Source organism: Pezoporus flaviventris, unplaced genomic scaffold, assembly GCF_033815535.1.
Source record: "Pezoporus flaviventris isolate CSIRO_AGI_PZ_B2104156 unplaced genomic scaffold, CSIRO_AGI_Pfla_v1 ptg000029l, whole genome shotgun sequence".
NCBI lineage: Eukaryota > Metazoa > Chordata > Aves > Psittaciformes > Psittacidae > Pezoporus > Pezoporus flaviventris.
The window spans coordinates 1-16,568 of NW_026892577.1; the positions used below are offsets into that span (position 1 = coordinate 1).

General features: G+C 61.1%; 4 protein-coding genes across 4 annotated transcripts; all 4 read left to right on the forward strand.

Moving 5' to 3' along the window:
* Positions 1-2,992: 2,992 nt before the first annotated feature.
* Positions 2,993-5,343, forward strand: LOC133272378 (uncharacterized). The gene is made up of 7 exons (XM_061459537.1): positions 2,993-3,024; positions 3,106-3,373; positions 4,035-4,121; positions 4,199-4,249; positions 4,564-4,623; positions 4,722-4,819; positions 5,142-5,343. The coding sequence occupies exons 1-7, from the start codon at positions 2,993-2,995 to the stop codon at positions 5,341-5,343; spliced, it is 798 nt and encodes a 265-aa protein (XP_061315521.1).
* Positions 5,344-6,526: 1,183 nt separating this feature from the next.
* Positions 6,527-8,877, forward strand: LOC133272379 (uncharacterized). The gene is made up of 7 exons (XM_061459539.1): positions 6,527-6,558; positions 6,640-6,907; positions 7,569-7,655; positions 7,733-7,783; positions 8,098-8,157; positions 8,256-8,353; positions 8,676-8,877. The coding sequence occupies exons 1-7, from the start codon at positions 6,527-6,529 to the stop codon at positions 8,875-8,877; spliced, it is 798 nt and encodes a 265-aa protein (XP_061315523.1).
* Positions 8,878-10,060: 1,183 nt separating this feature from the next.
* LOC133272380 (uncharacterized) lies at positions 10,061-12,411 on the forward strand. The gene is made up of 7 exons (XM_061459540.1): positions 10,061-10,092; positions 10,174-10,441; positions 11,103-11,189; positions 11,267-11,317; positions 11,632-11,691; positions 11,790-11,887; positions 12,210-12,411. Exons 1-7 carry the CDS (start codon positions 10,061-10,063, stop codon positions 12,409-12,411), a joined length of 798 nt encoding a protein of 265 aa, XP_061315524.1.
* A 1,183-nt stretch (positions 12,412-13,594) lies between these two features.
* Positions 13,595-15,921, forward strand: LOC133272381 (uncharacterized). The gene is made up of 7 exons (XM_061459541.1): positions 13,595-13,602; positions 13,684-13,951; positions 14,613-14,699; positions 14,777-14,827; positions 15,142-15,201; positions 15,300-15,397; positions 15,720-15,921. The coding sequence occupies exons 1-7, from the start codon at positions 13,595-13,597 to the stop codon at positions 15,919-15,921; spliced, it is 774 nt and encodes a 257-aa protein (XP_061315525.1).
* Positions 15,922-16,568: the final 647 nt, after the last annotated feature.

Here is a 16,568-nt window from a genome sequence, read left to right on the forward strand (position 1 = left end):
TGTGGGTGTGGAGGCGCTGCCGGTCCACACAGGGACGGGGAAGGGGGTGTCAGTGCTGGCCCGAGTACGCCAGCAGCCACGGGCAGCGGCATGAGCGGGCAGGACATGAGGGAAGATCATGACGGGAGAGCAAGGGCAGCCATGGGGTGTGGGGAGCGTTCCTGAGGGGTAATCATGAGGGGAGATGAGAGGTGGCCATGAGGGGTAGCGGTGGCAGCTATAGGGCGTGTGCCACTATGGGTGGGAGACGAGGGGTGGCTGTGAGTGGAGATGGTGAGGGGCAGCCATGAGGGGAGATCTTGAGGGAAGATCAGTTTGCGCTTAGTTTAGTGGTGGGCTTGTCAGTGCAGGGTAATGGTTGGACTGGATGCTACAGTTCTGTACCAGCGCAGTTGATTCTGTGATTCTGTGACATTTACTTTACGGTCTGTTGCCTGCAATGGAGGGAATGGGCCGTGCCCCTCCTGGAGACACTCTTGTTCCCTCTCCTCTCCTGCAGGCAGCAGAGGCCGACGGAGCAGCCTTCAGACTGGCCATGCAGAGATACTCAGAGCAGGCCGGCAGCAAGGAGCTGCTGCAGGACATGGTAGGTGTGGAGGGGCTCCTGGTCCATGGGCTCTGGGGCTGCAGAGCCTGAGCCCGTGCTCTCCTTTCCCCACGCAGGACGGGACTCATGAGGATCTCTCTGATGCTGTGCAGGAGGTCCGCAGCCAGGTTGGTGTCCTCTCCCCTAGCCATGTCCTAGAGCTGTGCCGGCTGGGGCTGAGCGGTGTGCCGGGTCCTCGGGGGTAGTCTTGTCCAGCGCCCCCCCCTGCTGAAGGAGGGTTCTCTGGCACGTGTTGCCCACTGGCTGCGGGCAAAAGGGTGACTGGGGAGGAGGACACATTGCCCAGGAGATGAGGCATCCATCACTTAATTCCCTGTGCGTGGCCTGGAGTCACCCGCGCTTCTCAGTGCCCTGTGGCGGTGGGGTAGTGAATGAGGGCTGGAGGGGGCTGAGAGTGCCCGACGCTGCCCTTGTTTTGCAGGAGGAAAAACACCTTGCCTGCATGGGGGCCTGGCTGCGGGAGGAGCAGCAGAAGGACAAGGTAGTGCCAGAAGGGCCAGGGCAAAACAGGCCCTTGGGGAGTGTGAGGTTGGAGGAGGCCCCAGCAGGTTCAGAGACTCCAAGCCTTGTTTCTCCCAGATTCTGGATCAGCAAATTGAGAAGCTGGAAGAGGCCGTGGCGCAGAAAGAGGAGAGGGACTTGCTGGCCAGGAGACGTGGTTTCTGCTACTGGCTGCAGTGAGTTTCCCCTCGGGGGTGCCCTGTACCCCGCTCCAGGCAGTGGCAGGGATGTGCTGTACGCCTGCTCCATCTGGCCAGGCTCAAGTTCAGGCTGATGCTGTGTGCTGCTGCCCGGCTCTGGGCTCTAGCTGAGCATTGGCCAGGGTCAGTTTTCCTTGAGCCTGGGTGTTTCCTGGGATTGAGGAGTCTCAGGTCTCACTCTGCTTAAGGGTGCGATGAGAAATGGCTGGGGGCAGCCCATGGCCCCCTCAAGTCCAGAGGAGACCTAGGGTTGGCATCATCCACCCTGCCCTGTCTCCCATGGCTCTTCTTCTTCACAGGATGCTCTCCCTGCTCTTGGTCAGCCTGGAGCTGGCCGTTGGCATCTGTGTGGCTGCTGCACTTGTCTGCACCTTGCGCCTTGACCTTGAGTTCTTCTGCTGCGTGCTCTCGTGTGGACTTCCTGAGCAGATCTACAGCAACCTCGTGTATGCACTGGGATGGATTTTCCCTGCGGTCACTGAGGGGCTGCTGCCCTGTTGACATCCCTTTCCCCCCCGCCAATAAAGCCCAGGGACTGTGACATGCAAACCAGCTCCTCTCAGCTTGGGGGTGCTATGAACAGGGTGGTCTGCAGCGGCTGCTGTGTTCTGGTCTCACCTCAGGACTCCAAACACCCGTGGGGCAGGCGCTGTCCCCAACGTGTCCCTGGATGGGGGCCTGGAGCTTGTGCCCCTGCACACCGGTGCACGTGGTAGAGGGGCCATTGTAGTCCTCTTTGGGCACCTTTGGGCTTCAGCGTTACTCATTGGGAGGGTGTAGGAAACAGCTACCATTGGGCTCCACCGAACTGAGCGTAGGCAGCTGTGATGTCCCAAGAGGCCTCAAAGACACCAACCATTGAGTCGCTGTCTCGTGCGACGAGGCAGCACAAGGTGGCTGTGGGAGAGCAGCCGCTGGCCTTGGAGCACTCTGGGCAGGGCAGTGGGCCTGCAGGGACACTCAGAACATCAACCCCGTCTCCAGGTCCTCTGCGGCCAGCGGCTGGCCGGGCTATGAATGGCCAGGGTGGCCAGCAGCCACACTGTCCAACACATCAGGTCCAGCAGCTGCAGCACAAGCAGGTGCTGGCTCTCTTCAGGAAACCCTGCTCTTCCTTGGGGGCTCTGAGATGGGATCCTGCAGCTTCTTGCCTACCGGTTTGCCCTTCCTGGGCAAGATCTTCATCTGGCCCTACTGCGTTTTGCTGGGTTGGAACTGGACGAGCTGGAAGGTCCCTTCCATTCCAAAGCGTTCCACGGTTCTAGAATTTCTCCTCTGGCATGTAAGGAGGATTTCAAGGAGGGTTTCCCCAGTGTTTGGGGGATTCCCAGCAGCTCAGCCCAGTCCTGGCCCTGTTACGTGGAACTGATGGAGAAGCACCATTTTTCAGCCCCTTTTCTGCTCTATCCTCAGTGGAGCCCTGGGTTTGGGTTAACTCCACCTCCCTCTCAATGCAGTGACCCAGCTTCCCCTGGGGCCGCGCTCCCTAAGCTCACAGGAGCTCATGTGCGCCGGCAGCAGAGGCCCCAGCAGTGAGCATGGTGGAGTTGGACTCCCTGGTGCCACCATTGCTCCGGCCCCATGCACCCATAGCAGAGCCTTGTTCCCCTCATTGCTATGGCTGGGTCCCCGGCTCAGCGCCTGCTGCCAGCAGCGGCCGTGTCACAGTGGGCAGTTGGCGGCCATGTCACAGTGGGTAGTAGCAGCCATGTCACAGTGGGTAGTAGCAGCCATGTCACTGCTGTCACCGCGGGGCTGTGACACAGGTGCCCTGGTGTAGCGCTGGGCTGCTTCCAGAGGTGGGGAGCACCGGGAGAACCTGGGTGCTGCTGAGCAGGAGTGGGAGAGAGACAACAACGACCTGTGGTGTGTCGCTGCGCTGGGGAAGGGCTTTAACGAAGGCGAGAGAGGAGCGTCTGTGCTGCCAGCGCCCGTGTCAGTGCCCCTCACAGCCAGCACTACCATGGAGGCGGCAGAGGTGAAGAAGTCGCTCGGTGTGCTCGTGGAGCAGCTGGAGCAGAGTTGTGCAGAGTCCAGGAGGTGGAAGGAGCGGCTGCAGTGCTGGGTGGGTGTGGAGGGCGCCTGCACAGCCTCAGCCTGGCTGAGGTGGGGAGGGAGCTCTGGGCATCGGCTGCTCTGGTCCCGTGTCCCTGCTGAAGCAGCGTCACCCAGAGCCGGTTGCTCAGAGCCATGTGCTGACAGGGACAGGGAAGGGCTTGCAGCCTATGGTGGGTGTGGAGGGGCTGCCGGTCCACACAGGGACGGGGAAGGGGGTGTCAGTGCTGGCCCGAGTACGCCAGCAGCCACGGGCAGCGGCATGAGCGGGCAGGACATGAGGGAAGATCATGACGGGAGAGCAAGGGCAGCCATGGGGTGTGGGGAGCGTTCCTGAGGGGTAATCATGAGGGGAGATGAGAGGTGGCCATGAGGGGTAGCGGTGGCAGCTATAGGGCGTGTGCCACTATGGGTGGGAGACGAGGGGTGGCTGTGAGTGGAGATGGTGAGGGGCAGCCATGAGGGGAGATCTTGAGGGAAGATCAGTTTGCGCTTAGTTTAGTGGTGGGCTTGTCAGTGCAGGGTAATGGTTGGACTGGATGCTACAGTTCTGTACCAGCGCAGTTGATTCTGTGATTCTGTGACATTTACTTTACGGTCTGTTGCCTGCAATGGAGGGAATGGGCCGTGCCCCTCCTGGAGACACTCTTGTTCCCTCTCCTCTCCTGCAGGCAGCAGAGGCCGACGGAGCAGCCTTCAGACTGGCCATGCAGAGATACTCAGAGCAGGCCGGCAGCAAGGAGCTGCTGCAGGACATGGTAGGTGTGGAGGGGCTCCTGGTCCATGGGCTCTGGGGCTGCAGAGCCTGAGCCCGTGCTCTCCTTTCCCCACGCAGGACGGGACTCATGAGGATCTCTCTGATGCTGTGCAGGAGGTCCGCAGCCAGGTTGGTGTCCTCTCCCCTAGCCATGTCCTAGAGCTGTGCCGGCTGGGGCTGAGCGGTGTGCCGGGTCCTCGGGGGTAGTCTTGTCCAGCGCCCCCCCCTGCTGAAGGAGGGTTCTCTGGCACGTGTTGCCCACTGGCTGCGGGCAAAAGGGTGACTGGGGAGGAGGACACATTGCCCAGGAGATGAGGCATCCATCACTTAATTCCCTGTGCGTGGCCTGGAGTCACCCGCGCTTCTCAGTGCCCTGTGGCGGTGGGGTAGTGAATGAGGGCTGGAGGGGGCTGAGAGTGCCCGACGCTGCCCTTGTTTTGCAGGAGGAAAAACACCTTGCCTGCATGGGGGCCTGGCTGCGGGAGGAGCAGCAGAAGGACAAGGTAGTGCCAGAAGGGCCAGGGCAAAACAGGCCCTTGGGGAGTGTGAGGTTGGAGGAGGCCCCAGCAGGTTCAGAGACTCCAAGCCTTGTTTCTCCCAGATTCTGGATCAGCAAATTGAGAAGCTGGAAGAGGCCGTGGCGCAGAAAGAGGAGAGGGACTTGCTGGCCAGGAGACGTGGTTTCTGCTACTGGCTGCAGTGAGTTTCCCCTCGGGGTGCCCTGTACCCCGCTCCAGGCAGTGGCAGGGATGTGCTGTACGCCTGCTCCATCTGGCCAGGCTCAAGTTCAGGCTGATGCTGTGTGCTGCTGCCCGGCTCTGGGCTCTAGCTGAGCATTGGCCAGGGTCAGTTTTCCTTGAGCCTGGGTGTTTCCTGGGATTGAGGAGTCTCAGGTCTCACTCTGCTTAAGGGTGCGATGAGAAATGGCTGGGGGCAGCCCATGGCCCCCTCAAGTCCAGAGGAGACCTAGGGTTGGCATCATCCACCCTGCCCTGTCTCCCATGGCTCTTCTTCTTCACAGGATGCTCTCCCTGCTCTTGGTCAGCCTGGAGCTGGCCGTTGGCATCTGTGTGGCTGCTGCACTTGTCTGCACCTTGCGCCTTGACCTTGAGTTCTTCTGCTGCGTGCTCTCGTGTGGACTTCCTGAGCAGATCTACAGCAACCTCGTGTATGCACTGGGATGGATTTTCCCTGCGGTCACTGAGGGGCTGCTGCCCTGTTGACATCCCTTTCCCCCCCGCCAATAAAGCCCAGGGACTGTGACATGCAAACCAGCTCCTCTCAGCTTGGGGGTGCTATGAACAGGGTGGTCTGCAGCGGCTGCTGTGTTCTGGTCTCACCTCAGGACTCCAAACACCCGTGGGGCAGGCGCTGTCCCCAACGTGTCCCTGGATGGGGGCCTGGAGCTTGTGCCCCTGCACACCGGTGCACGTGGTAGAGGGGCCATTGTAGTCCTCTTTGGGCACCTTTGGGCTTCAGCGTTACTCATTGGGAGGGTGTAGGAAACAGCTACCATTGGGCTCCACCGAACTGAGCGTAGGCAGCTGTGATGTCCCAAGAGGCCTCAAAGACACCAACCGTTGAGTCGCTGTCTCGTGCGACGAGGCAGCACAAGGTGGCTGTGGGAGAGCAGCCGCTGGCCTTGGAGCACTCTGGGCAGGGCAGTGGGCCTGCAGGGACACTCAGAACATCAACCCCGTCTCCAGGTCCTCTGCGGCCAGCGGCTGGCCGGGCTATGAATGGCCAGGGTGGCCAGCAGCCACACTGTCCAACACATCAGGTCCAGCAGCTGCAGCACAAGCAGGTGCTGGCTCTCTTCAGGAAACCCTGCTCTTCCTTGGGGGCTCTGAGATGGGATCCTGCAGCTTCTTGCCTACCGGTTTGCCCTTCCTGGGCAAGATCTTCATCTGGCCCTACTGCGTTTTGCTGGGTTGGAACTGGACGAGCTGGAAGGTCCCTTCCATTCCAAAGCGTTCCACGGTTCTAGAATTTCTCCTCTGGCATGTAAGGAGGATTTCAAGGAGGGTTTCCCCAGTGTTTGGGGGATTCCCAGCAGCTCAGCCCAGTCCTGGCCCTGTTATGTGGAACTGATGGAGAAGCACCATTTTTCAGCCCCTTTTCTGCTCTATCCTCAGTGGAGCCCTGGGTTTGGGTTAACTCCACCTCCCTCTCAATGCAGTGACCCAGCTTCCCCTGGGGCCGCGCTCCCTAAGCTCACAGGAGCTCATGTGCGCCGGCAGCAGAGGCCCCAGCAGTGAGCATGGTGGAGTTGGACTCCCTGGTGCCACCATTGCTCCGGCCCCATGCACCCATAGCAGAGCCTTGTTCCCCTCATTGCTATGGCTGGGTCCCCGGCTCAGCGCCTGCTGCCAGCAGCGGCCGTGTCACAGTGGGCAGTTGGCGGCCATGTCACAGTGGGTAGTAGCAGCCATGTCACAGTGGGTAGTAGCAGCCATGTCACTGCTGTCACCGCGGGGCTGTGACACAGGTGCCCTGGTGTAGCGCTGGGCTGCTTCCAGAGGTGGGGAGCACCGGGAGAACCTGGGTGCTGCTGAGCAGGAGTGGGAGAGAGACAACAACGACCTGTGGTGTGTCGCTGCGCTGGGGAAGGGCTTTAACGAAGGCGAGAGAGGAGCGTCTGTGCTGCCAGCGCCCGTGTCAGTGCCCCTCACAGCCAGCACTACCATGGAGGCGGCAGAGGTGAAGAAGTCGCTCGGTGTGCTCGTGGAGCAGCTGGAGCAGAGTTGTGCAGAGTCCAGGAGGTGGAAGGAGCGGCTGCAGTGCTGGGTGGGTGTGGAGGGCGCCTGCACAGCCTCAGCCTGGCTGAGGCGGGGAGGGAGCTCTGGGCATCGGCTGCTCTGGTCCCGTGTCCCTGCTGAAGCAGCGTCACCCAGAGCCGGTTGCTCAGAGCCATGTGCTGACAGGGACAGGGAAGGGCTTGCAGCCTATGGTGGGTGTGGAGGGGCTGCCGGTCCACACAGGGACGGGGAAGGGGGTGTCAGTGCTGGCCCGAGTACGCCAGCAGCCACGGGCAGCGGCATGAGCGGGCAGGACATGAGGGAAGATCATGACGGGAGAGCAAGGGCAGCCATGGGGTGTGGGGAGCGTTCCTGAGGGGTAATCATGAGGGGAGGTGAGAGGTGGCCATGAGGGGTAGCGGTGGCAGCTATAGGGCGTGTGCCACTATGGGTGGGAGACGAGGGGTGGCTGTGAGTGGAGATGGTGAGGGGCAGCCATGAGGGGAGATCTTGAGGGAAGATCAGTTTGCGCTTAGTTTAGTGGTGGGCTTGTCAGTGCAGGGTAATGGTTGGACTGGATGCTACAGTTCTGTACCAGCGCAGTTGATTCTGTGATTCTGTGACATTTACTTTACGGTCTGTTGCCTGCAATGGAGGGAATGGGCCGTGCCCCTCCTGGAGACACTCTTGTTCCCTCTCCTCTCCTGCAGGCAGCAGAGGCCGACGGAGCAGCCTTCAGACTGGCCATGCAGAGATACTCAGAGCAGGCCGGCAGCAAGGAGCTGCTGCAGGACATGGTAGGTGTGGAGGGGCTCCTGGTCCATGGGCTCTGGGGCTGCAGAGCCTGAGCCCGTGCTCTCCTTTCCCCACGCAGGACGGGACTCATGAGGATCTCTCTGATGCTGTGCAGGAGGTCCGCAGCCAGGTTGGTGTCCTCTCCCCTAGCCATGTCCTAGAGCTGTGCCGGCTGGGGCTGAGCGGTGTGCCGGGTCCTCGGGGGTAGTCTTGTCCAGCGCCCCCCCCTGCTGAAGGAGGGTTCTCTGGCACGTGTTGCCCACTGGCTGCGGGCAAAAGGGTGACTGGGGAGGAGGACACATTGCCCAGGAGATGAGGCATCCATCACTTAATTCCCTGTGCGTGGCCTGGAGTCACCCGCGCTTCTCAGTGCCCTGTGGCGGTGGGGTAGTGAATGAGGGCTGGAGGGGGCTGAGAGTGCCCGACGCTGCCCTTGTTTTGCAGGAGGAAAAACACCTTGCCTGCATGGGGGCCTGGCTGCGGGAGGAGCAGCAGAAGGACAAGGTAGTGCCAGAAGGGCCAGGGCAAAAGAGGCCCTTGGGGAGTGTGAGGTTGGAGGAGGCCCCAGCAGGTTCAGAGACTCCAAGCCTTGTTTCTCCCAGATTCTGGATCAGCAAATTGAGAAGCTGGAAGAGGCCGTGGCGCAGAAAGAGGAGAGGGACTTGCTGGCCAGGAGACGTGGTTTCTGCTACTGGCTGCAGTGAGTTTCCCCTCGGGGTGCCCTGTACCCCGCTCCAGGCAGTGGCAGGGATGTGCTGTACGCCTGCTCCATCTGGCCAGGCTCAAGTTCAGGCTGATGCTGTGTGCTGCTGCCCGGCTCTGGGCTCTAGCTGAGCATTGGCCAGGGTCAGTTTTCCTTGAGCCTGGGTGTTTCCTGGGATTGAGGAGTCTCAGGTCTCACTCTGCTTAAGGGTGCGATGAGAAATGGCTGGGGGCAGCCCATGGCCCCCTCAAGTCCAGAGGAGACCTAGGGTTGGCATCATCCACCCTGCCCTGTCTCCCATGGCTCTTCTTCTTCACAGGATGCTCTCCCTGCTCTTGGTCAGCCTGGAGCTGGCCGTTGGCATCTGTGTGGCTGCTGCACTTGTCTGCACCTTGCGCCTTGACCTTGAGTTCTTCTGCTGCGTGCTCTCGTGTGGACTTCCTGAGCAGATCTACAGCAACCTCGTGTATGCACTGGGATGGATTTTCCCTGCGGTCACTGAGGGGCTGCTGCCCTGTTGACATCCCTTTCCCCCCCGCCAATAAAGCCCAGGGACTGTGACATGCAAACCAGCTCCTCTCAGCTTGGGGGTGCTATGAACAGGGTGGTCTGCAGCGGCTGCTGTGTTCTGGTCTCACCTCAGGACTCCAAACACCCGTGGGGCAGGCGCTGTCCCCAACGTGTCCCTGGATGGGGGCCTGGAGCTTGTGCCCCTGCACACCGGTGCACGTGGTAGAGGGGCCATTGTAGTCCTCTTTGGGCACCTTTGGGCTTCAGCGTTACTCATTGGGAGGGTGTAGGAAACAGCTACCATTGGGCTCCACCGAACTGAGCGTAGGCAGCTGTGATGTCCCAAGAGGCCTCAAAGACACCAACCATTGAGTCGCTGTCTCGTGCGACGAGGCAGCACAAGGTGGCTGTGGGAGAGCAGCCGCTGGCCTTGGAGCACTCTGGGCAGGGCAGTGGGCCTGCAGGGACACTCAGAACATCAACCCCGTCTCCAGGTCCTCTGCGGCCAGCGGCTGGCCGGGCTATGAATGGCCAGGGTGGCCAGCAGCCACACTGTCCAACACATCAGGTCCAGCAGCTGCAGCACAAGCAGGTGCTGGCTCTCTTCAGGAAACCCTGCTCTTCCTTGGGGGCTCTGAGATGGGATCCTGCAGCTTCTTGCCTACCGGTTTGCCCTTCCTGGGCAAGATCTTCATCTGGCCCTACTGCGTTTTGCTGGGTTGGAACTGGACGAGCTGGAAGGTCCCTTCCATTCCAAAGCGTTCCACGGTTCTAGAATTTCTCCTCTGGCATGTAAGGAGGATTTCAAGGAGGGTTTCCCCAGTGTTTGGGGGATTCCCAGCAGCTCAGCCCAGTCCTGGCCCTGTTACGTGGAACTGATGGAGAAGCACCATTTTTCAGCCCCTTTTCTGCTCTATCCTCAGTGGAGCCCTGGGTTTGGGTTAACTCCACCTCCCTCTCAATGCAGTGACCCAGCTTCCCCTGGGGCCGCGCTCCCTAAGCTCACAGGAGCTCATGTGCGCCGGCAGCAGAGGCCCCAGCAGTGAGCATGGTGGAGTTGGACTCCCTGGTGCCACCATTGCTCCGGCCCCATGCACCCATAGCAGAGCCTTGTTCCCCTCATTGCTATGGCTGGGTCCCCGGCTCAGCGCCTGCTGCCAGCAGCGGCCGTGTCACAGTGGGCAGTTGGCGGCCATGTCACAGTGGGTAGTAGCAGCCATGTCACAGTGGGTAGTAGCAGCCATGTCACTGCTGTCACCGCGGGGCTGTGACACAGGTGCCCTGGTGTAGCGCTGGGCTGCTTCCAGAGGTGGGGAGCACCGGGAGAACCTGGGTGCTGCTGAGCAGGAGTGGGAGAGAGACAACAACGACCTGTGGTGTGTCGCTGCGCTGGGGAAGGGCTTTAACGAAGGCGAGAGAGGAGCGTCTGTGCTGCCAGCGCCCGTGTCAGTGCCCCTCACAGCCAGCACTACCATGGAGGCGGCAGAGGTGAAGAAGTCGCTCGGTGTGCTCGTGGAGCAGCTGGAGCAGAGTTGTGCAGAGTCCAGGAGGTGGAAGGAGCGGCTGCAGTGCTGGGTGGGTGTGGAGGGCGCCTGCACAGCCTCAGCCTGGCTGAGGCGGGGAGGGAGCTCTGGGCATCGGCTGCTCTGGTCCCGTGTCCCTGCTGAAGCAGCGTCACCCAGAGCCGGTTGCTCAGAGCCATGTGCTGACAGGGACAGGGAAGGGCTTGCAGCCTATGGTGGGTGTGGAGGGGCTGCCGGTCCACACAGGGACGGGGAAGGGGGTGTCAGTGCTGGCCCGAGTACGCCAGCAGCCACGGGCAGCGGCATGAGCGGGCAGGACATGAGGGAAGATCATGACGGGAGAGCAAGGGCAGCCATGGGGTGTGGGGAGCGTTCCTGAGGGGTAATCATGAGGGGAGATGAGAGGTGGCCATGAGGGGTAGCGGTGGCAGCTATAGGGCGTGTGCCACTATGGGTGGGAGACGAGGGGTGGCTGTGAGTGGAGATGGTGAGGGGCAGCCATGAGGGGAGATCTTGAGGGAAGATCAGTTTGCGCTTAGTTTAGTGGTGGGCTTGTCAGTGCAGGGTAATGGTTGGACTGGATGCTACAGTTCTGTACCAGCGCAGTTGATTCTGTGATTCTGTGACATTTACTTTACGGTCTGTTGCCTGCAATGGAGGGAATGGGCCGTGCCCCTCCTGGAGACACTCTTGTTCCCTCTCCTCTCCTGCAGGCAGCAGAGGCCGACGGAGCAGCCTTCAGACTGGCCATGCAGAGATACTCAGAGCAGGCCGGCAGCAAGGAGCTGCTGCAGGACATGGTAGGTGTGGAGGGGCTCCTGGTCCATGGGCTCTGGGGCTGCAGAGCCTGAGCCCGTGCTCTCCTTTCCCCACGCAGGACGGGACTCATGAGGATCTCTCTGATGCTGTGCAGGAGGTCCGCAGCCAGGTTGGTGTCCTCTCCCCTAGCCATGTCCTAGAGCTGTGCCGGCTGGGGCTGAGCGGTGTGCCGGGTCCTCGGGGGTAGTCTTGTCCAGCGCCCCCCCCTGCTGAAGGAGGGTTCTCTGGCACGTGTTGCCCACTGGCTGCGGGCAAAAGGGTGACTGGGGAGGAGGACACATTGCCCAGGAGATGAGGCATCCATCACTTAATTCCCTGTGCGTGGCCTGGAGTCACCCGCGCTTCTCAGTGCCCTGTGGCGGTGGGGTAGTGAATGAGGGCTGGAGGGGGCTGAGAGTGCCCGACGCTGCCCTTGTTTTGCAGGAGGAAAAACACCTTGCCTGCATGGGGGCCTGGCTGCGGGAGGAGCAGCAGAAGGACAAGGTAGTGCCAGAAGGGCCAGGGCAAAAGAGGCCCTTGGGGAGTGTGAGGTTGGAGGAGGCCCCAGCAGGTTCAGAGACTCCAAGCCTTGTTTCTCCCAGATTCTGGATCAGCAAATTGAGAAGCTGGAAGAGGCCGTGGCGCAGAAAGAGGAGAGGGACTTGCTGGCCAGGAGACGTGGTTTCTGCTACTGGCTGCAGTGAGTTTCCCCTCGGGGTGCCCTGTACCCCGCTCCAGGCAGTGGCAGGGATGTGCTGTACGCCTGCTCCATCTGGCCAGGCTCAAGTTCAGGCTGATGCTGTGTGCTGCTGCCCGGCTCTGGGCTCTAGCTGAGCATTGGCCAGGGTCAGTTTTCCTTGAGCCTGGGTGTTTCCTGGGATTGAGGAGTCTCAGGTCTCACTCTGCTTAAGGGTGCGATGAGAAATGGCTGGGGGCAGCCCATGGCCCCCTCAAGTCCAGAGGAGACCTAGGGTTGGCATCATCCACCCTGCCCTGTCTCCCATGGCTCTTCTTCTTCACAGGATGCTCTCCCTGCTCTTGGTCAGCCTGGAGCTGGCCGTTGGCATCTGTGTGGCTGCTGCACTTGTCTGCACCTTGCGCCTTGACCTTGAGTTCTTCTGCTGCGTGCTCTCGTGTGGACTTCCTGAGCAGATCTACAGCAACCTCGTGTATGCACTGGGATGGATTTTCCCTGCGGTCACTGAGGGGCTGCTGCCCTGTTGACATCCCTTTCCCCCCCGCCAATAAAGCCCAGGGACTGTGACATGCAAACCAGCTCCTCTCAGCTTGGGGGTGCTATGAACAGGGTGGTCTGCAGCGGCTGCTGTGTTCTGGTCTCACCTCAGGACTCCAAACACCCGTGGGGCAGGCGCTGTCCCCAACGTGTCCCTGGATGGGGGCCTGGAGCTTGTGCCCCTGCACACCGGTGCACGTGGTAGAGGGGCCATTGTAGTCCTCTTTGGGCACCTTTGGGCTTCAGCGTTACTCATTGGGAGGGTGTAGGAAACAGCTACCATTGGGCTCCACCGAACTGAGCGTAGGCAGCTGTGATGTCCCAAGAGGCCTCAAAGACACCAACCATTGAGTCGCTGTCTCGTGCGACGAGGCAGCACAAGGTGGCTGTGGGAGAGCAGCCGCTGGCCTTGGAGCACTCTGGGCAGGGCAGTGGGCCTGCAGGGACACTCAGAACATCAACCCCGTCTCCAGGTCCTCTGCGGCCAGCGGCTGGCCGGGCTATGAATGGCCAGGGTGGCCAGCAGCCACACTGTCCAACACATCAGGTCCAGCAGCTGCAGCACAAGCAGGTGCTGGCTCTCTTCAGGAAACCCTGCTCTTCCTTGGGGGCTCTGAGATGGGATCCTGCAGCTTCTTGCCTACCGGTTTGCCCTTCCTGGGCAAGATCTTCATCTGGCCCTACTGCGTTTTGCTGGGTTGGAACTGGACGAGCTGGAAGGTCCCTTCCATTCCAAAGCGTTCCACGGTTCTAGAATTTCTCCTCTGGCATGTAAGGAGGATTTCAAGGAGGGTTTCCCCAGTGTTTGGGGGATTCCCAGCAGCTCAGCCCAGTCCTGGCCCTGTTACGTGGAACTGATGGAGAAGCACCATTTTTCAGCCCCTTTTCTGCTCTATCCTCAGTGGAGCCCTGGGTTTGGGTTAACTCCACCTCCCTCTCAATGCAGTGACCCAGCTTCCCCTGGGGCCGCGCTCCCTAAGCTCACAGGAGCTCATGTGCGCCGGCAGCAGAGGCCCCAGCAGTGAGCATGGTGGAGTTGGACTCCCTGGTGCCACCATTGCTCCGGCCCCATGCACCCATAGCAGAGCCTTGTTCCCCTCATTGCTATGGCTGGGTCCCCGGCTCAGCGCCTGCTGCCAGCAGCGGCCGTGTCACAGTGGGCAGTTGGCGGCCATGTCACAGTGGGTAGTAGCAGCCATGTCACTGCTGTCACCGCGGGGCTGTGACACAGGTGCCCTGGTGTAGCGCTGGGCTGCTTCCAGAGGTGGGGAGCACCGGGAGAACCTGGGTGCTGCTGAGCAGGAGTGGGAGAGAGACAACAACGACCTGTGGTGTGTCGCTGCGCTGGGGAAGGGCTTTAACGAAGGCGAGAGAGGAGCGTCTGTGCTGCCAGCGCCCGTGTCAGTGCCCCTCACAGCCAGCACTACCATGGAGGCGGCAGAGGTGAAGAAGTCGCTCGGTGTGCTCGTGGAGCAGCTGGAGCAGAGTTGTGCAGAGTCCAGGAGGTGGAAGGAGCGGCTGCAGTGCTGGGTGGGTGTGGAGGGCGCCTGCACAGCCTCAGCCTGGCTGAGGCGGGGAGGGAGCTCTGGGCATCGGCTGCTCTGGTCCCGTGTCCCTGCTGAAGCAGCGTCACCCAGAGCCGGTTGCTCAGAGCCATGTGCTGACAGGGACAGGGAAGGGCTTGCAGCCTATGGTGGGTGTGGAGGGGCTGCCGGTCCACACAGGGACGGGGAAGGGGGTGTCAGTGCTGGCCCGAGTACGCCAGCAGCCACGGGCAGCGGCATGAGCGGGCAGGACATGAGGGAAGATCATGACGGGAGAGCAAGGGCAGCCATGGGGTGTGGGGAGCGTTCCTGAGGGGTAATCATGAGGGGAGGTGAGAGGTGGCCATGAGGGGTAGCGGTGGCAGCTATAGGGCGTGTGCCACTATGGGTGGGAGACGAGGGGTGGCTGTGAGTGGAGATGGTGAGGGGCAGCCATGAGGGGAGATCTTGAGGGAAGATCAGTTTGCGCTTAGTTTAGTGGTGGGCTTGTCAGTGCAGGGTAATGGTTGGACTGGATGCTACAGTTCTGTACCAGCGCAGTTGATTCTGTGATTCTGTGACATTTACTTTACGGTCTGTTGCCTGCAATGGAGGGAATGGGCCGTGCCCCTCCTGGAGACACTCTTGTTCCCTCTCCTCTCCTGCAGGCAGCAGAGGCCGACGGAGCAGCCTTCAGACTGGCCATGCAGAGATACTCAGAGCAGGCCGGCAGCAAGGAGCTGCTGCAGGACATGGTAGGTGTGGAGCGGCTCCTGGTCCATGGGCTCTGGGGCTGCAGAGCCTGAGCCCGTGCTCTCCTTTCCCCACGCAGGACGGGACTCATGAGGATCTCTCTGATGCTGTGCAGGAGGTCCGCAGCCAGGTTGGTGTCCTCTCCCCTAGCCATGTCCTAGAGCTGTGCCGGCTGGGGCTGAGCGGTGTGCCGGGTCCTCGGGGGTAGTCTTGTCCAGCGCCCCCCCCTGCTGAAGGAGGGTTCTCTGGCACGTGTTGCCCACTGGCTGCGGGCAAAAGGGTGACTGGGGAGGAGGACACATTGCCCAGGAGATGAGGCATCCATCACTTAATTCCCTGTGCGTGGCCTGGAGTCACCCGCGCTTCTCAGTGCCCTGTGGCGGTGGGGTAGTGAATGAGGGCTGGAGGGGGCTGAGAGTGCCCGACGCTGCCCTTGTTTTGCAGGAGGAAAAACACCTTGCCTGCATGGGGGCCTGGCTGCGGGAGGAGCAGCAGAAGGACAAGGTAGTGCCAGAAGGGCCAGGGCAAAACAGGCCCTTGGGGAGTGTGAGGTTGGAGGAGGCCCCAGCAGGTTCAGAGACTCCAAGCCTTGTTTCTCCCAGATTCTGGATCAGCAAATTGAGAAGCTGGAAGAGGCCGTGGCGCAGAAAGAGGAGAGGGACTTGCTGGCCAGGAGACGTGGTTTCTGCTACTGGCTGCAGTGAGTTTCCCCTCGGGGTGCCCTGTACCCCGCTCCAGGCAGTGGCAGGGATGTGCTGTACGCCTGCTCCATCTGGCCAGGCTCAAGTTCAGGCTGATGCTGTGTGCTGCTGCCCGGCTCTGGGCTCTAGCTGAGCATTGGCCAGGGTCAGTTTTCCTTGAGCCTGGGTGTTTCCTGGGATTGAGGAGTCTCAGGTCTCACTCTGCTTAAGGGTGCGATGAGAAATGGCTGGGGGCAGCCCATGGCCCCCTCAAGTCCAGAGGAGACCTAGGGTTGGCATCATCCACCCTGCCCTGTCTCCCATGGCTCTTCTTCTTCACAGGATGCTCTCCCTGCTCTTGGTCAGCCTGGAGCTGGCCGTTGGCATCTGTGTGGCTGCTGCACTTGTCTGCACCTTGCGCCTTGACCTTGAGTTCTTCTGCTGCGTGCTCTCGTGTGGACTTCCTGAGCAGATCTACAGCAACCTCGTGTATGCACTGGGATGGATTTTCCCTGCGGTCACTGAGGGGCTGCTGCCCTGTTGACATCCCTTTCCCCCCCGCCAATAAAGCCCAGGGACTGTGACATGCAAACCAGCTCCTCTCAGCTTGGGGGTGCTATGAACAGGGTGGTCTGCAGCGGCTGCTGTGTTCTGGTCTCACCTCAGGACTCCAAACACCCGTGGGGCAGGCGCTGTCCCCAACGTGTCCCTGGATGGGGGCCTGGAGCTTGTGCCCCTGCACACCGGTGCACGTGGTAGAGGGGCCATTGTAGTCCTCTTTGGGCACCTTTGGGCTTCAGCGTTACTCATTGGGAGGGTGTAGGAAACAGCTACCATTGGGCTCCACCGAACTGAGCGTAGGCAGCTGTGATGTCCCAAGAGGCCTCAAAGACACCAACCGTTGAGTCGCTGTCTCGTGCGCCGAGGCAGCACAAGGTGGCTGTGGGAGAGCAGCCGCTGGCCTTGGAGCACTCTGGGCAGGGCAGGGGGCCTGCAGGGACACTCAGAACATCAACCCCGTCTCCAGGTCCTCTGCGGCCAGCGGCTGGCCGGGCTATGAATGGCCAGGGTGGCCAGCAGCCACACTGTCCAACACATCAGGTCCAGCAGCTGCAGCACAAGCAGGTGCTGGCTCTCTTCAGGAAACCCTGCTCTTCCTTGGGGGCTCTGAGATGGGATCCTGCAGCTTCT